Source organism: Balaenoptera borealis, assembly GCF_965194805.1.
Source record: "Balaenoptera borealis genome assembly, chromosome: 9".
NCBI lineage: Eukaryota > Metazoa > Chordata > Mammalia > Artiodactyla > Balaenopteridae > Balaenoptera > Balaenoptera borealis.
Genome location: NC_138873.1, coordinates 20,955,707 through 20,975,272, shown reverse-complemented (window position 1 = coordinate 20,975,272; position 19,566 = coordinate 20,955,707). Strand labels below are relative to the sequence as shown.

Below are 19,566 nucleotides of genomic sequence, written 5' to 3'. Positions count from 1 at the left end.
TCCAGTTAAACATGTGATTCATTATGGTCTAGGTAGAGTAAAAGTCACAGGTTAACCAGGAGAATAGGAGCTGAGTTTATACCTTTCTTCTGATTTGAATTGAGAAAGTATAAGATTTGTCTAGTTCCTAGGGGAGGTTTAATGCCTGGCAGTTTTGATTCAACACAGGGAAGTTGTTTCATCTTGAATTTTTAGAACAAGTATGTGCATAGAAGAGAAGCCTTTGGGCTTATCAAAGTATGGTTTCTTTCACTTTTCACAAGTTCCACTTATTATCATAAAACAGAAACATATTTCAAAATCTGTATGTGTATTTTTGTGATTTTATTCATTTGTATTATTTCTCCTTCATTTGTCACCTATGAGTGTTTAACTTAGCATTCCCCGAAGGATCTGTGTTAATATGCTGTGTACAGTGGCCCAAAAAGAAAATGACACAGAAGCAAGCCTAATATTTTTAATGCTGTTAATTTATTTATGGTAGCTTAAAGCCAAAAAGGAATTTGGGGGATGGAACAGACTGGCACACACAGTTATGGCAAAGTACCAATGGTGCCCTTTCCCCACCTGTTCCTTTCACATTTTCTTCAGCTTATGTAAACCACTCTGCAAATGCAGTTTCAAGTCTCCCCACTTCCAACTAGATATCTGCCTCTAACCCTCTCTTATAAAGGAATTCTTGCATTACAGCTACTGAGGACTGCTCTAATAATAAAGTTTTAGTGAATTAAGAGTTTCAGTTGTCTGAGGAACTGATTTGTTCTATAGAAATACAAAAATTTGTCCAGTCACCATCTTATTCTATGGGGCCCTCGAGAGAGCAAAATGCTGTTGGTATAGGCTTTCGTCTCTACTTTTGAGTCCCTTGATTTGTTAGGATAATCTTTATATTTGGCTTAACAGCTTTACTTAAAAAAGTCAGAAAAGCACCTGAAGTTTTGTCCTAGTTTAGGTGCAGTTCTGCCCCTAGATCAAGGCAAGAGTGGACCTGGTGTTGGGCCCCCCTCACTTTAGAAGGTCCTGCTATGGCTCCCCTCTAGCTGCACCCTCCCATGAGCTGAAAAGTCCATGGGTCAAGGGGATGTACCCATCCCTGCTGATACTCCCTTAACCCCTGGCTCAAACACACACAGACCAAGCTTTGAAACACAAATTCCAAGAATCACAGGGCTTGTGCAGTCTTCTTCCTTGGCCTGTCCTCCCAAAGGCTCACTTGCTGCTGGTGTGCACACCCCTGGGCCTGCAGAGGGCTCAAGGAATGGCTATCGGCTGGGTTATTTACTTTATGAACTCAAAGAGGCAGGTTGAGAAATTCCACTTGAGGGGTTTGGGCTTGGAAGCCACTCTTAGAGATGGTTTTTAGGACTCACGTGTCCACCTGTAGTTCAGAAAAGATTATCCTGAACCTAAATTTCCCCCAGGTCCTCTTCCCAGTCTCAAATTTCTTACTGGTAAGTAATCTTCTGGTTATAAATTGCATAATTAGTAACAATGACTTGCTCCAGGTGGTAACCTCAGTTCTCCTGAAATAGAACCTCTCTGATCATCTTCAATGTTAAAACTGCTGCTTCATTTAGTAGACGAATGACTTTTTAACCAGAGGAAGATTTATAATTAAATGCAAAGGTGATAAATTAAATCATACCATTAGTATTAATACTTTCATGTTAGGTTTAGGAATAATCTGTTTATATATGTTATTTAAAGTATTTGTAGCTTTTCCTGTGGTAGCCGCAGGGTTGAGGGGAGAATGGCCTTCTCCTCTCCCCGCCATGGCGTGTGCTCGTCCACTGATATCAGTGTACTCTGAAAAGGGGGAGTCATCTGGCAAAAATGTCACTTTGCCTGCTGTGTTCAAGGCTCCCATTTGACCAGATATTGTGAACTTTGTGCACACCAACTTGCGCAAAAACAACAGACAGCCCTATGCTGTCAGTGAATTAGCAGGTCATCAAACCAGTGCTGAGTCTTGGGGAACTGGTAGAGCTGTGGCTAGAATTCCCAGGGTTCGAGGTGGCGGCACTCACCGTTCTGGCCAGGATACTTTTGGAAATATGTGTCTTGGGGCCCGCATGTTTGCGCCAACCAAGACCTGTCGATGTTGGCACCGCAGAGTGAATACTACGCAGAAGCAGTATGCCATCTGCTCTGCGTTGGCTGCCTCGGCTTTACCAGCGCTGGTCATGTCTAAAGGTCATCATATAGAGGAAGTTCCTGAACTTCCTTTGGTGGTTGAAGATAAAGTTGAAGGCTACAGGAAGACCAAGGAGGCTGTTTTGCTTCTGAAGAAACTTAAGGCCTGGAATGATATCAAAAAGGTCTACGCCTCGCAGTGAATGAGAGCTGGCAAAGGCAAAATGAGAAACCGTCACCGTATCCAGCGCAGGGGACACTGCATCATCTATAATGAGGACAACGGTATCATCAAGGCCTTCAGAAACATTCCTGGAATTACTCTGCTTAATATAAGCAAACTGAACATTTTGAAACTTGCTCCTGGTGGGCATGTGGGGCGTTTCTGCATTTGGACTGAAAGTGCTTTCCTCAAGTTAGAGGAGCTGTATGGCACTTGGCGTAAAGCTGCTCCCCTCAAGAGTAACTACAACCTCTCCATGCACAAGATGCTCAATACAGACCTTAGCAGAATCTTGAAAAGCCCAGAGATCCAAAGGGCCCTCCGAGCACCATGCAAGAAGATTCATCGCAGAGTCCTGAAGAAGAATCCACTGAAAAACCTGAGACTCATGTTGAAGCTAAACCCATATGCAAAGACCATGCGCCAGAACACCGTTCTCTGCCAGGCCAAGAACCACAAAATCCGGATGGCTAGGGCAGCAGCAGCGCTAGAAGCCAAATCAGATGAGAAGGGGATTCCAGGCAAGAAGCCTGTGGTGGGAAAGAAAGGAAAGGAGGCTGTTTGCATTAAGAAGCTGAAGAAGCCAAAGAAGGCTTTGGTGGAAAAAAAGGCTGCAGTGACCAAGAAACCAGCAGCTGAAAAGAAGCCCACAGAAAAGAAACCCACCACAGAGGAAAAGAAGGATGCTGCATAAACCTAAATTTATTTATTCAGTAAAGGTCAAATCATTTTGGACAGCTAATTTTGAATAAAGACCTGATCAAAGAGGCAGTGAGAAACATGAAAAAATAATAATAATAAAAAAATAAAGTATTTGTAATACTTAGGAGACTTTTGCCTTTTAGACTATCTGATAGATAAATATGATTCTATTTATTTAAAACATGTAATTGATTTATAATTTCAAATTAAAAGAAGTAAGAACGTGAGCAAGTTTGTAAGTGGTATTCTAATATTTAAGAGAAATGGATTTACCAAATTTATAAGTTAAATTAGATTTTCAAGAGCCTTTGAAATGCTTTGGAAGGTTTTTCTTACAAGGAGCACGTGTTTGCTTGGTCAGGCATTCAAAATGCTTAGAAGTAATTTGAGCATATTAAATCTATTAATGTAGTTTAAAATATTTAAGGGAGGTTGCTGGATACAAAATCAATATAAAGAAGTAATAATATTTCTATATTCCAGCAGCAAAAAAAAAAAAAAATGAAATGGCCCCCATAAAAAAAGATACTTGATAAATGACATAGGTGTACTGCAGGGAAGTGAGAGAAAAGACAATCTTTCCAATAAGTGAAGCTCAAACTGTTGTGTACCGTGTGGGAAAAAAATGAAATTGGACTCAATTCACACCATACATAAAAGTCAACCCCAGGTGGATATGAGCTCTAATATGAGACAAATTATAAAGTTATTCAATGATTAATATATCGTCACAACCTTGAGGTAGAGAAGGGTTTCTTAAATGAGACACAAATACACTAACCGTAATGTAAAGATTAGGAGGGTTGCGGGAGGCTCTGAGCTGAAGGCAGCAGGTCCAGAGAGGGTGGCCAGCCAGCTCCAGGTCATGAAGCCTCTGGGAGGAGGATCAAGTAGTCCTTCTGCAAGTCCAGAGCAAGCCGTTCCTCCAAGCAGGCTCAATAGGATGGCACCTAAAATTTTGGATCAACGGAAGAACCTCAGAACACACTTAAAAGGACTACCCCCCGCCCAACAGGGGGAGAGGAAGTGGTTTCTTGGACGAATGGATGGCATCTGAACCCACCTGGTGGGAAGACCAGTGATGTTTTCGGGTCCCCAATTACTGCCACTTCACCCTGGCACATCTAAACAAACCCAAGGGTCACGTTTTCCTATGTGAAGGAGGAGACCCCAAATCAGACCTTAAACTGCAACGACCGTCTCCCGCAGAGAAGAGCCAAACCAGAAAGGTGGCAGGAGGGAGGCAGATCAGGCCAAGGAGCCTGAGCCCACACCCTAGACTCACAGCCAGGAGCCCTCACAACAAAGCCCTCACCCCACTGGGGGGCAAATCCAGCAACTCCTTCCATTAAGAGAAGCAAATTGCTTCCCCGTAGCCAAGCAAGAAACTCGAGGGATAGGGTATCAAATATTAATGTGTCTCTTAGCCCAAAGGAGTGGGGTGGGAAGAGGGCTTGTGTATTTGAAGTCTCCTGAGAGCTGCACAGAGGGCTTTGCCTTCCAGACTGCCCAACGTGACTCCCTAGGGATGCTCATTTGTAATTCCCTACGAGGGGAACTGTAAGAAGGGCTGGGGAGGGGGGTGTAGGGTGCAAGGCCACAGTGAGGCTTGATGAAGTGGGATCTTCCACATCCTTGTTGCATCAGCGATCTGTCAGCTAATTGGGTATCTAGAAATGACTAAAATAGTAGCAGAGTTTAAAGCCATTGAAAAAGAACAAGAAACAATCTGTCCATTGCTGTGGAATAGAGAAGGAAGGCATAAGCAGTAACACTAAAGGTTGTGAGGAGTCTCTGGATACGGCATTTAGGTCCGAATGCCATCTACACTTCAGGGATTCTGTCTCCACTCCTGAGACTACTGCTGCTAAACCCCAATGCATTCTTTTTATTTTATCCCCGGCTATTGTTCTGCGGTCTTTTCTTGGAACATCTTGATTGCTTTTCCTCGGTCTGTCAACAAAAACCAAAAAATTGCTCTTGGTCTTATGCTTTATGGAAAGACTTTGTACCCTGATCTTCTGAGGTGCCCTATTTCTGCCATGGAAAACCTTCACCAGCTCTTACATAGGAATGCCTGCCTTTCGTTCACAAGGGACTGATTTTGGTCTCTTTACAGGCGGTTTTGCTTGCGAATTGTTCCTTTGATTCTCTCACCAGCCTTAAGTTTTGGCCTTTATTCTTTCCCAATGACATGGACATTTCCCTTCCAAAGCTACCGTTCTTCCTCTCTCTGGGCCCACTGGCTTCTGCAAGATTTTAAATCTAACCAGATATATTCAGGCAATGGGGTTATTTAAAACCTTCATAGGTCTTTCTTCCTGTTAATGGTGGGAAGAAGATGCTCAAGAACCTTGGGCTCTGAGATTTGAATTCTTTAATAATATCTAAAAAGCAATTTATGCTTCACATAAATGACTACTGACTCTGGTCTGTTTCTAATACTTCTCCAGAAAAATGGCAGTTATTCAGGTACACCAAAGAGGAAGAAAATTTCACTTAGACCACTTTATAAAGGTTTGCAGAACCTCTGGACCATATTTAGAAACAATTTCCAGAAGAGACTTGGAGACCTTAGGCCAGGAAGTTAAGCAGTTTGGCAGCAAAGTTTCAGCCTGCCAAATCCATGATATTTGCCCAAAGGTAATGGCAAGAGTCATGTTGCTTTAATCTGTCAGGTGAAAAGTTTCTCCCAGTCAGTGCCTAAAGGGCTACAGTCTCAATTCCCACACTTCCCTCCTGTTGGACCAACTGTTAACAAAGGAGAGAGGGTGGTGGAGCTATTGGTATGAGTGCCTACAAAGCTGATGCCAGGTGCTAGAAATAGCTTCATCATTACAAAAATTTAGGAAAGCAGTAACTGTGTTTAGTCATATTCCCATCAGTCTAGCTGCTTAAGTGCCTGCAAGAGCTACCTGCCAAACTCCACTTCTTATACTTGGCACATTGCAGGGATTTGCACGCGGCTTTGTCTACCAGATAGTTTTCTCTCTTTCAATTGCCCCCCTGACTTTGGAGCCAAGAAACTCATTCCATGTGACTCTATTGAGTACTTCCTGTCTCCATCCTTTAAGTGGTTTGAGGTTCAAAAGTCATTATAAGAAAGTTGTTTGGAATTCAGAGCATTTTTTCTCCCATTAAAAAAATGTCATAAATGGTGATTAGCTTTTTAAGCCCAAACATACTAACTTGTTTGACTTAGAGTGTAATGTTCTAGTTGTAGAAATGAGCTACCATTTATAACTGTGGTTTTGTTTTTGTTTTTAATATAGAAGAAAATTGTTCGTGAATTCCAAATTGGCCTGCCAAGAAGAAACCTGACGTTGCAGCACTGGCCCTTGTGGTCCACCCATCTCAAGCCACTCACTGCTGTCGGCCAAATGAGAGGAAAATCTCTTAGCTCTACCCAAAGGCAGGGATTTCTGGAGTGGAGATGGGGGAAACAGGAGGTGGGAATACAGGCCTGGGGGAAAGAGTAAAATGTGAACTATAGCAAAAGCCTCTGGGCAGCAGTGACAGAACTCTCTGCCTTAATTTCTTCTCATCTTTCCCCCCTTCTTTTGCTCCATGAGGCCGTCAGCATGGGTTTACAATGCCTGGGTAGTCTGGTCACTGGGAGAAGCAGAAGAGGCGTTTCAATACATGTGAGCCTGATGGGGGTGGTCATTTGTATTTGCAAGAAATTCTATGCATTGGGGACTGCCTGTATTTGGAAGATTCAAGAATTCTTAGTATTCTTTTCTCAACTTCTAGGCTGCATTGAGAAATTATTAGTCTCTATTAAGCCTTAAAACTTTCTAAAAGTGCATTTGGTGCCAAACTTTAGTAGAGTTGTATCAAAAACAAAACATCAAACCTGTACTAACATTGCAATGTAATTTTATTTATTTATTTATTTTATTTATTTTTGGCTGCATTGGGTGTTCGTTGCTGCGCCTGGGCTTTCTCTAGTTGCGGTGAGCGGGGGCTACTCTTTGTTGTGGTGTGCGGGCTTCTCTTTGTGGTGGATTCTCTTGTTGCGGAGCACGGGTTCTAGGTGCGCGGGCTTCAGTAGTTGTGGCGCATGGGCACAGTAGCTGTGGCGCACGGGCTTAGTTGCTCCGTGGGATGTGGGATCTTCCCGGACTAGGGGTCAAACCCGTGTCCCCTGCATTGGCAGGTGAATTCTTAATCACTGCGCCACCAGGGAAGCCTGCAGTGTAATTTTGATAGGAACATTTTGTTATTTTCATAAGGCAGGATTGGGTAGAGCAGTTAAATTAAACTTAGCAATCATGTATTTTATTTTTTTTAAAGCAAAGATTAGTACATTAATTACATTAAAAGAAAGCACTTCTGCTTATCAAAAAATACCATTAAAAAATAAAAATACGGGCTTCCCTGGTGGCGCAGTGGTTGAGAATCTGCCTGCCAATGCAGGGGACACGGGTTCGAGCCCTGGTCTGGGAAGATCCCACATGCCGCGGAGCGACTAGGCCCATGAGCCACAATTGCTGAGCCTGCGCGTCTGGAGCCTGTGCTCCGCAACAAGAGAGGCTGCAATAGTGAGAGGCCCACGCACCACGATGAAGAGTGGCCCCCACTTGCCGCAACTAGAGAAAGCCCTCGCACAGGAACGAAGACCCAACACAGCCATAAATAAATAAATAAATAAAGTTATGATAACTGATTATTTTTTAAAAATTAAAATAAAAAAATAAAATAAAAAAATAAAAATAAAAATACAAGCCATAGACTGGGAGAAGATATTTGCAGCCTATGTAATCAATGAATAACAACAATAAAAAATTTGTTTCCAAATATATAAAGAACTTTTACAATTTGATTTTTTAAAAAGGTAGAAAATCCAATAGAAAAATAAATGACTTGATTATGCAATACACAATAGAGGAAATACAAATGGATAATAAACATTAAAAAGTGTTTTTAACATGATTAGTAAACAGAGATATGTTAATTAGAACAATGAGATACCACTATATGCCCACCATTATTAGCAAACTATCAAAAGTTTTATAATACCACATATTGGTGAGGAATTCTAATTTTTGGTGGGAATGTACTGTAAATTGTACAGCCACTTTGGAAAACAGTTTGGTACTATCTAAACTGAGGATATCCATACCCTATGTCCAAGCAGTTCCACTACTGGACGTACAGAAGTGGTTTTCAAAGTAGGGTCCCTGGATCAAGCAGCATCAGCATCACCTGGGAACGTGTTAGCAATGCAAATTCTTGGGCCCTACATCAGATCTACTGAATCAAAAACTTGGGAGATGGGGCCCAGAAATCTATTTTAACATGTCCTCTAGATGATTCTGATGAAAACTAAATTTGAGAACCACTGACTTAGAGATTATTCTGTACATGTATACAGAACAACACATAAACAGAAAGTTCATAGCGGATTCCCAAATGGAAACAACCCAAATGTCCATTACAGGTAGAATGGTAAATTCATTTTTAACTTGGGACTAACTGAAGCATCTTTATATACTGAGGGTTGAGAACAAGTCGAGGGAAAAGATGAAGTTAAAAGAGAAGAGAATAATTTGATGGAATAAGTTGAAGATCAGATAAAATCTAAATGGGAGGGTGTTATTTGAGGAGAAAAGAGGTGCTCCTTTGTTGAAGACTAGAGAAGGAATGCAGAAATTTCATTGAGGGGGTAAAGTAGGAGGATTTGAAGTTTATTTATACATGAGAGCCTTTATTTTCTTTATTATTAAAAATCAAGGTCATATGCAGAGAAAAAAGGCAATTCACCTGGTTTAGTTTGGCCAGAATGATGAATTAAATGGAGGATATAATGAGACCCATCACCCCTGCATCCTTTGAATTCTTGAGGGTGACACTAAACTCTGCCATTCCACTCCTGAGATGTAATATTGTTTTTGATTTACAGTCTTGGCTGAGAGGTGAGGGTGTAGTTTCAGGGACTTCTACTTGCCTTTCCTAGTAAAATAACTCTTATTCTACAAGTCAAGGAACTAATGTGATGGTTCTGTAAAATCCTAATGTCTGTTCCAGTTACACTTTCAAACACTGGGGAAATGATTTCTGTGTAGATCTGTGGATGAGTGGACACGTATACCTGGCTAGGTCTCTATTAATACCTTGACCCTCACATACTCCTACTCTAACAAGGGTGTCAGAAGGTGCTTTGGGTCTCTGGATATTAACATCAACTCAGACTCTGTATCTAATAGTCCTTAAAAGAGCCATGTATTCCCCTGTCTCTAGTGCATGGCTACCCTAGTGCACAGCCATAAGACCCTTTGGGGAAGAACTGGGAGAATGAGTACTATATACACTTGCCACGGTGTTGCAGGGTCCTTCTTCATGTGGATTTAGCCTCTTTTTCAGACAATGGAGATGTTCTGTGGTGGGTTTGAAAATTGGCTCAGGTTTGAAAAATGGGCAAGGGATCATGACTTTCCATTGAGGCAGCTGATCATAGGCTTCTGCTCATCTATTCTTGGTCTCTTTTGATGATATATATTAAGCAATATCCTTGGTGGATGCACATCTATCTCACTCCTTAGAAGACCTTCTTCTATTAAATATCTCCATAGATTCCTAGAGATCAGCCCCCTATCCACTCCATTCGAAACTTGCTGCCCATTAAGAGCATTATACCCATGTTGATTTTGGTGGTAAAGTGCTACCATATGGCTTCTGCTCTTCTAGGAATCCTATCATCTCCATGGCTATTAGGGATCCTAGTTCTGTAACAGAATCTTTCATCAATTCCAGCCTACAGAAGAGAGCCACCACCGAACTTCTTAATGACATTGATTCAGTGGGAACTCTGGAGCATTAATTGCACCTCAGAGTTGGTCCTTTCTTGAGACAAGGAGCTCAGTATTTAGTATCCCAGTGTTAGTCACTAGCTGTGGTCTGCACCAAGGGCAAGGCGGCTCCTATTCAATCGGGGGGCAATTCCCTGGAGAAGAAAGCACTTCTTCAAAAGTTGATAGCAGCCAATGCCTAGAGCAGCTGGGGGACGGATACAGGATGTGATAAAAGTCATCTGGGTGGGGCAGATCCTGAAACTTCTGCGCATTAGTTTCCTTTATCTATAAAATAGGGATATCAATACTTAGTTCACGGATTTATTTGGGAAATAAAATGAAATTAAATGATAGGCAGCTTGAATCTAAGTGGAATTTGGACAAGCCAGGATGTCTGGGGAAAAGGGTTGACTAAGTCTGCCAGTAGCCTGTTTGCATGTAGATTAAAGAGCATTGTGGGAGAAGATTCAAATTGTGATTGTTATTAAGATTCATTTGGTCATTTGCTCCCTGACAAACATTTAGGGCTCTTCATTCATGTGTCAGCACTCTGCTAGGCTGTGAATGTTCTGACTGGTTTAAATGTGTGTAAGGTGGGGAGGTGACCTATTGGAAGTCCTTTCCTCTCTGTCTTGGAGCTAAGAAGCACTGGGGCATGAATCAGGCATGATAAGCCTGACCAAGTCAGAGACCTGTGAAGACTGGGGGCAATAAGGAAAAACAAACGGGTATTTTACTAAAATCTCTAATATACTGGAAATAAGGAGCACAGCTTAGGAACTCATCTAACAAAGTCTTGCATGTGAATGGGGGTGGGGATCAGGGCAGCTACTTCCCACTTCACAGCAGAACATCAACAGCTTTGTCATCTTAAGGGCTTCACTGCCTCCAGTGTGATGGTAGATAACTGTGCTGGGAAGACTTGTCAATAGATAGCACTGTGACTCTGCAGGACTGTGGCAGCAGGTGACAGGTGTGGACATTTGTGAGTACATGTGTGAACCCTCTGGGAACTCTCAGAAATTCTCCAGGCCCCCTCCTCAGCTTCAGGTTGATGAAGCCTGGGGAAGCTTGGTTACAGCTCTAGCCTGTCGAGAACATTCAGCTGGGTGTGCAAAGCTTTACTCCCATTACTCCACCCATTATTCCATTCATCCTCCCCAATTCAGTGTCGTAAACTTGAGCCCTTATGTCACCAAGGGGGCACCCTAAATACACATTTTAATTACTGTCAGTTTAAGGAACACTCTAGCTCCCAGACACACCCTCCCAAATTCTTTCATTGAATGATAAACTCTCTGTTAAAATCTGTTTTTTTAAATTAAATTCCAGAATGGCAACTATTTATTCAAAGTGAGTAGAGGAACCAAAAACCTAGAGTATCTAGTGTTCAAAACTAACCTTTGCAAAAAGATACTGGTTTGTTGTTTTTGTTATGCTTTGTTTTGTACCTAGATGATTCCATGAGTCACTGGCTGAATGATTTGTCTTTCCTTTTGTTTTCCCCTGCCCTAGAAAGATAACTGACTTTCCTTGTATTGAAAAATGACTCAACATTGGATAGAATTAGAACTAAAAATATTAGCCTTATGGTTTATTTTCATTCCATCCATATACTTCCCTAAGCCTTCTTTTCTGGCTTAGGAGTCTGCTGGAGTGATGCATAATCCTGAGCTCTGACGGGTGTCCCAGTCCTCCCTTAAAACCAAGGTTAATACAAGTGCATGAAATAGTTTTAATCAGATCAGAAACAAGAACTATGGCCACAAAAAGAAGTCAGATGTGGGATAGACAGAGGGACAAATAACATGAAATTACAAAAGTGTTAATATGAAATCCCATTTCTTAGGAAGAGGTGTTCTTATAAAGCCAATGTGGGGTTTATTTTCAAACAATTTATTCATCTTAAATTTGGAGTTTGTTTATTTCAACAAATATAGCCAAATTTTTCCTGTCTTAACCTATTAAAGAGCCAACATGGCCAACATGGACAAATGATTAATATGAAATAGAATTTGTAGTCCTATTTTAACACACAGACAATTCAACGTTGAAACTATTTTCATTTCAACTCTCTGTCACAAAAAAATTAGTAGCAGTCAAAACTATAATTTTCTTTTCTTCCTATTTCTGAATAGGCCTGAGAGATTAAAATAGAAAGTTAAGTAACATAAGTGACCTACTAAATGACCTAGCAAGTGTTTGACTGAGATAAGTTATAACACTTATGCTAAAAATTGAAAAACTGTCACTTCCCTGTTAGAGCTGAAAATAGCTCTTACTAGTTGTTCTTCCTGATGCAAATCCATATTCAGCTTTGTATTATTAACACAAATCACTCAAAACAATTCCAAATGAGCACATATAGACTTAGAGAGAATTATGTAATAAGTAATACTAGATTGTTGATAAAGCCTTTAATCCAATTTGAATGAGTGCCTCATCCAAAGTGAGCTGGCTTGAGGTTTTTCTCCTTCTTTCTATAAATTTAGTGCTTATATACCAATCTCATTTAACAAATATGTATTATGCAGCTCTTAGGTAAAAATTCAGAGATTAGGTGCTCCCAGTACTACAAAGGTGAGTAACATGTAGTGGGTACTATGCAATTTACAATATAATTGTTGCTATGAATATGAACATTTTACAATTTATTATAAAGGAATGCAGCATAAAAACAGCAACTATTCAGAGAACTGGTAGGTTATTTTTAGTAGAAGTGGTGAAAAATGACTTTATAAAGAAATACCATTTGGGAGACATTTGGATGTCTGTGCAGCATTTCAAAAGTTGGTGCTGGGCTTTTAGGAGATCATTCTGGTGGAAGGTCTGTCATGGGAAAAACCATGGAGAATGGAAAGGTCATGGTATACTCAGAGAATGGCCAGTTGAAAGGGATAAAGTAGGGTAGGGAAGAAGAGGGAGAACAAGTTGAAATGGTATTATGAAGGATTTTAATATTGTGTTCAGTAAAAGCGTTTGGACCTAATATGTAAGTAATAGGGACCCATTGAAGATTATGGGACAAGAGAATAATTTAATTAAATCTTTGCTTTATTTTTTAATTTTTAATTTTTATTGGAGTATAGTTGATTTACAATGTTGTGTTAGTTTCTGCTGTACAGCAAAGTAAATCAGTTATACATATACATATATCCACTCTTTTTTAGATTCTTTTCCCATATAGGTCATTACAAAGTATTGAGTAGTGTTTCCTGTGCTATACAGTAGGTTCTTATTAGTTATCTATTTTATATATAGTAGTGTATATATGTCAATCCCAATCTCCCAATTTATCCCTCCCCCCACCCTTTTCCCTCTTGGTAACCATAAGTTTGTTTTCTCCACTGTGACTATTTGTGTTTTGTAAATAAGTTCATTTGTACCCCTTTTTTAGATTCCACATATAAGCAGTATCATATGATATTTGTCCTCCTCTGTCTGACTTACTTCACGCAGTATGACAAGCTCTATGTCCATCCATGTCACTGCAAATGGCATTATTTTGTTCTTTTTTATGGCTGAGTAATATTCCACTGTATATATGTACTACATCTTTTTTATCCATTCCTCTGTCAATGAACATTTAGGTTGTTTCCATGTCCTGGCTATTGTAAATAGTGCTGCAGTAAACATTGGGGTGCACGTATCTTTTCGAATTATAGTTTTCTCCGGATATACGCCCGGGAGTGGGAATTGCTGGATCATATGGTAAACCTGTGCTTTAAATTTATGACTAATGACAGCGACCTAAAAGAATCTGAAAGTGGAAGCAGATAGACTAGCGAGGTGGTGTGATTATAATCTAGGCGGGAGATGAGGTCAAATTTTGGAGACCCTTGAAATGTTAGGTGCCTGAGACAAGGACATCTTGTTTTCCCCAAGGTCCGTTTCCCTCTTCTTCCTGTACTTATAAATCCCCCCATTTTAGTCAGACACATGTCCATTTGGAATAGAGATTAATCCCTGCCTCCCTTGCAGTTAGACAGGCCACGTGTCTAAGGTCTGGCAAATGGATGTAAGTGGACAGCCTGTATAACTTCCGTGGAATGATATTAAAGGAAGAGGTTTCATATTCATCTTTTCTCCTTCCTGATGGTTAGAATATAGTGCTATGGACTGAATGTTTGTCCCTGCCCTCCCACCCCCAAATTCGTTTGTCAAATCTTAACTCCCAATGTGATAGTATTTGGAGGCGGGGCCTTTGCGAGGTGATTAGGTCATGAGGGTGGAGCCCCAGTGTATGGGATTAGTGAGCTTATAAAAGAGACACAAGAGAGATCTCTTGACCCTTCTGCTATGTAAAGACACAGAGAAAGGACAAACATCTATGAATTAGAAATTGGGCGTTCACCATACACGAAATCTGCCAGCACCTTAATCTTGGACTTCCCAGTCTCCAGAACCATGAGAAATAGATTTCTGTTGTTTATAAGCCACCCAGTCTATGGTACTTTTGTTATAGCAGCCTGAACAGAATAAGACATAGGAACATAATGACTAGAACTGGAGCAGTCATGCTCTTGGGCCACGAGGTAAGCTCAAACATGGAAGCCAAGCATGGTAGAGCAACAAGCTAGAAGGAACCGAGTCCCTGACATCCTGGCTCTACATATGAGAACTGGAATACTTATCTCTGGAACTTCATATGAGAGAAATAAACTTCTGTCTTGTTTTAGCCATTGTTATTGGGGCTTTCTGTCATTCATAGCTGGCCATAATCCTAAATACAGCACCCCATCCATGAACTGTGAAGAGCCATAAAAAGTTTTAAGCAGAGGAATGAAATTATGAATATAATCTATTGTAGAAGATTGCTCACCGTATCTTGAAAGAACTGGAGAGATGAAAAACTCCAGGCAGAGACACACCTTGGAAGGCTACGGCAGCAAATCTGGTTTGAGATGGACCTGGACAACAGTGGGTTAGCAGGAATGAAAGGTTATGTGATGTCATTCCCTGAATATACCCACAGCCCTCTCACAGCTCCCACATTTTTGCTTTTCCTATGCCTTTGGTTTAGAAAGACTTCACCTTCAAGACCTAGTCCCATGACATTGTCTTCAACATTCTCAAGTAGAGTTTTGTTTTTCCATAAAAGTTTGCCCGCTTATTTATTTGTTCATGCTAATAGTGCTCTTTCAAACTCTTTCTTGTTGAAACTCCTTAGCCTTGCGGACAAGGCTCTCTAGGAGCTAGCAATCATGGAGTGTTTACTATGTGCCAGGCAGTGTATTAAGCCCTTTATATGCATGATCTCAGTGAATCCTCAGTACATCTCTATGAGTAGAATATCCTGTCTCTGAGAACACTCCAAGACTCCCCGCAAAGCAACCTCTGTCTCCTGGTTATCCTACATACACAAGGGGATGTGTTGTTTCTGCCCTGGAGCTTTTCAGGAGGCCTCTGGCGAGATGGCTGTACCTACAGAAGGAAGCTCCCAGAAAAGAGAATGTCGGAGTGGTCAACACCTATTGTCTTCTGCTTTCTGTATTAGCTACAATTCCTCAACAACAACAAATAAACTCTACGCCCACTGATCCAGCGACTCAACAAACATTTATTGAGTACCTACTTTGGAATTTATATTCTATAGTTTATTTTGGTGAAGGAAATAAAAAACAACACAGTTTTATTTCATATTATTTTACCATAGACTAGTCAGTTATTCTAATACCACTTGCTGAGGTATATATTTCCCTCTCTGATCTGAAATAGCACATTAAAAAAATTCCTCGGGCTTCCCTGGTGGCGCAGTGGTTGGGAATCTGCCTGCCAATGCAGGGGACACGGGTTCGAGCCCTGGTCTGGGAAGATCCCACATGGCGTGGAGAAACTGGGCCCGTGAGCCACAACTGCTGAGCCTGTGCGTCTGGAGCCTGTGCTCCGCAACAAGAGAGGCCGCGACAGTGAGAGGCCCATGCACCGCGATGAAGAGTGGCCCCCGCTCGCCGCAACTAGAGAAAGCCCTCACACAGAAACGAAGACCCAACACAGCCAAAAAAAATAAATTAATTAATTAATAAAAAATTAAAAAAAAAATCCTCATAAAAGAATTTCATATATGTGTGTGTTTATCTGGACTTTGTACACTCAAATTTAGTATTTATTCCTGGGGATATGACCCTGTAATTGTGTTTTTCTTTTAACTTTTTGTTTTGAAATAATTATAGACTCACAGGAAGTTGCACAGATAGCACAGAGTCCCATGTACCCTCCCCCCTTTGGTGACATCTTACATAACTGCACAACATCAACACCAGGAAATTGATGTTGGTAACTTACTGTTAACTATACTTATTTGATTTTTCACCATTTAAAAAAATTTCAGGCACTGTTGGTATGTGTCTGTCTGTAGTTCTATGCAATTTTATTCCGTATATAGATTCATGTTACCACCACCACAATCAAGATACAGAGTGACTCCATGAACAAACTCTTGGTATTTGCACCCACCTCTCACCTTCCCCCACCCCACCATTCTCATCCCTGTCCCCTAGCAACCACTAATGTCTCCATCTCTATCATCTTATCATTTTGAGAATGCCTTATAAATGGAATCACACTGTATGTAACTTTTTAGCAGTACCATTTTTCACTGAGCATAATGCCCTTGAGGTCTATACAGGTGGCTGCCTGTATCAACAGTTCATTTCTTTTTATTACCGAGTAGTATTACATTGTATGGATGTAAGTTTGTTCAACCATTCATCCGTTGAAGAACATTTGGGTGGTTTGTAGTATTTTGTTATATTATGAATAAAGCTGCTATGAACATCCACATATAGATTTTTGTATGACTATAAGTTTTCATTTTTCTGGGCTAAAAGAGTGTGACTGCTCGATTACATGGTAAGTGCATATTTTGTTTTGTAAAAAATTGCCAAATGATTTTCCAGAGTACCTATACCATTTTACATTCCCACCAGCAATGTATGAGAAAGTCAGTTTCTCTGTATCCTTGCTAGCATTTAGTATTATCACTATTTTTTCCGTTTTTTAAAAATTGTGATACAATTCACATACCATAAAAATCACCCTTTTAAAGCATACAGTTCAGTGGGTTTTCACATATGCACCATCACCACTATCTAATGCCAGAACATTTTAATCATATGTGAAAGAAACCCTGCGCCCATTAGCAGTTATTTCCCACTCTCCCCCTCCCCCCAGCCCCTGGCAACCACCTGTCTACTTTGTGTCTCTATAGACTTGCCTATTCTAGACAGTTCACATAAATGGAATCAATATGTGGTCTTTTGTGGTAACACTGTTTTTAATTTTAGTAGTTCTAATAGGTGTGTAGTGTTATCTAATTGTAGTTTTAATTTGTATTTCCTTAATGGCTAATGATGTTGAACATCTTTTCACGTGCTTATTGGCCATCCTTATTTCTTTTTGGTGAAATATTTTTTTCATGCCTTTTGTTTGCTCTATAACTGGATCGTTTACTATTGAGTTTTGAGAGTTTTTTAGATATTCTAGGTATAAGGCCTTTGTTAGATACTGTATATGGCTTGCAAGTCCTCTCCAAGTTTGCAGTTTGTCTTTTCATCCTCTTTGCAAGGTCTTTCATAGCACAAAAGTTTTTCTTTTTTTAAAAATTTATTTATTTTATTTTTGGCTGTGTTGGGACTTCATTGCTGCACGCGGGCTTTCTCTAGTTGCGGCGAGCGGGGCTACTCTTCGTTGCGGTGTGCGGTTTCTTACTGTGGTGGCTTCTCTTGTAGCGGAGCACAGGCTCGAGGCACACGGGCTTCAGTAGTCGCAGCACGCAAGCTCAGTAGTTGTGGCTCGTGGGCTCTAGAGCACAGGCTAAGTAGTTGTTGCGCATGGGCTTAGTTGCTCCACGGCATGTGGGATCTTCCTGGACCAGGGATCGAACCCATGTACCCTGCATTGGCAGGCGGATTCTCAACCACTGTGCCACCAGGGAAGCCCCAGAAGTTTTAAATCCTGGAAATTTATTAATGTCCTCCTTAATGATCATACTTTTTGTGTCATGTCTAAGAACTTGCCTAGCTAGCCCTGCTCCAAAGAATACACAAAAACAAAAAGCACATAATAATCAACCTATCGAAAGTTAGTGATATAGAGGAAAACTTTAAAAGGAACTTAGAAAAAATGTACATTAAATATAGACTTTAAAGTGCTGAAAGAGAAGGTACAAAAGGAATTATTGATATTTTAATTTCATGAATATATATATATGAATATGTGTGTGTACATATACATACAGGGGGTCGACCTTACACAGTTGGATTGCTGGTTAAGCAGACTCTGCAAGGCTGATACTGGAGCCTGAAGTCCAGATAGGCAGACAGGAAAGGAATATGGGCATAAAGTGAGGGAAAGTAAGAGCAAGCACCCCAGAATATGCTCCAGAAGGGTTTTAAACACTTTGTTTAATGGAGAATATATCTGGCTAGGCCCCAGCAAAAACCAAGTTCCTTCCAGGCAGGATTTAGATGAGAATCTATTAAGTTTACATAAGTGAAGATAGGTGAAGAGAACCAGGAAGGAAACCTGAGGCATCCAGAACCGGCAAGAAGGCTTTCCTTCTCCAGAGGTGCAAGCAGGCCCCAGGCTCCACGGGAGCTGCAGTGATCAGGGACACTGTTACTGCCAGAACCTCGGTGTCACCTGGAAGGGAATGGAGAAGAAATATTCTGCCTAGTCTCATCCTGCCTTTGGAACTCCTGGGGATTAAAGAAGCAGATAGAATGGCTGAAAATGAACCTGGGAGGACACACAGAGAATAGCTAGCACAGTGAATGATATCTAAGTCAGCCAAACTTCCTAACATTTTACCAAAGAGCCTGAAATAGTTATAATGGTAAATAATACAGTATAGAGTTTACATTTTCTGTGAAACTTGTTCTTTTCCACTGGTGTTGAAACATATTCATCATCATCTTGACAAATGCCATTAATTTTCACTTTCCCTCAAATGGAACATTGCCCTATAAATAATTTTCATAGGAAAGACGGACTCAACTCTCAATAAAAGTGATTTATGGAAATCTGCCATGTTCTCACTCGGCTACTCATAAATTTTCTGCATGCAGTCAACTTTCTTAAGTGTTTTGAGCCACAGTAACTCATGGTCAGGCATTGAAATGCAATTCAACTATTACAAAGATGAAAGTGTATAATGGGTTAATACGTCATTCAAGTAATAACATAAGAAAGCAAGCAGCTCAATAAAGTCAAAGCACTCTATGCACTTAGTTTGAAGAGTGGTGGATTTAACTCATAAAGTCAATGCCGTAACAAAACACTTCTCAAGTACACTCTAACCTTAAGTATAAGTTTAAAAAGTCAAGCATAAATCTCTGGCTCTTTCTTTGGAATATAATTGGCACTCACCCTTTCTTCCTTCCTCCCTTCCTCCTTTCTTCCCTCCTTCCCTCTCTTCCCTTCTGTCTCTATTTTCAAGCACTTCTATGTACACTGTCTTATTTAATCCTGAATAGAGGTATTATCCCATAATGTAGATGATAAAACTGAAGCCCAGGAACTTTGAATAACTTGCCCACTGTATCTAGCTAGGAAAGGTACAACCCAAAATTGAAAGCAGATAATCTGCTTCCAAAAACTCCCTACTTTAATTCAAATACTTTGTAATATTTTAAAAGACCATTTACTTGCCTGCTGACTCTGTAACCTATACTTTCTGTGACATGTCATCTTAAAAATCAGTCTTCTAGCTTC

General features: G+C 40.5%; 1 protein-coding gene and 1 pseudogene across 2 annotated transcripts in view; one reads left to right on the top strand and one right to left on the bottom strand.

Annotated features, from left to right (window-relative positions):
- Positions 1–19,566, bottom strand: part of LOC309635200 (uncharacterized protein) — a gene marked incomplete at its 5' end in the record, with an annotated part of 44,677 nt that overhangs the window by 6,195 nt on the left and 18,916 nt on the right. The window contains one exon of the mRNA XM_082406069.1: positions 3,840–4,008. Coding sequence (XP_082262195.1) covers positions 3,840–4,008 — 169 coding nt within the window. The remainder of the gene's footprint in view (positions 1–3,839; positions 4,009–19,566) is intronic.
- On the top strand, positions 1,750–3,819 carry LOC309634933 (large ribosomal subunit protein uL4 pseudogene; annotated as a pseudogene). The gene has a single exon. The product of its transcript is annotated as a large ribosomal subunit protein uL4 pseudogene (transcript).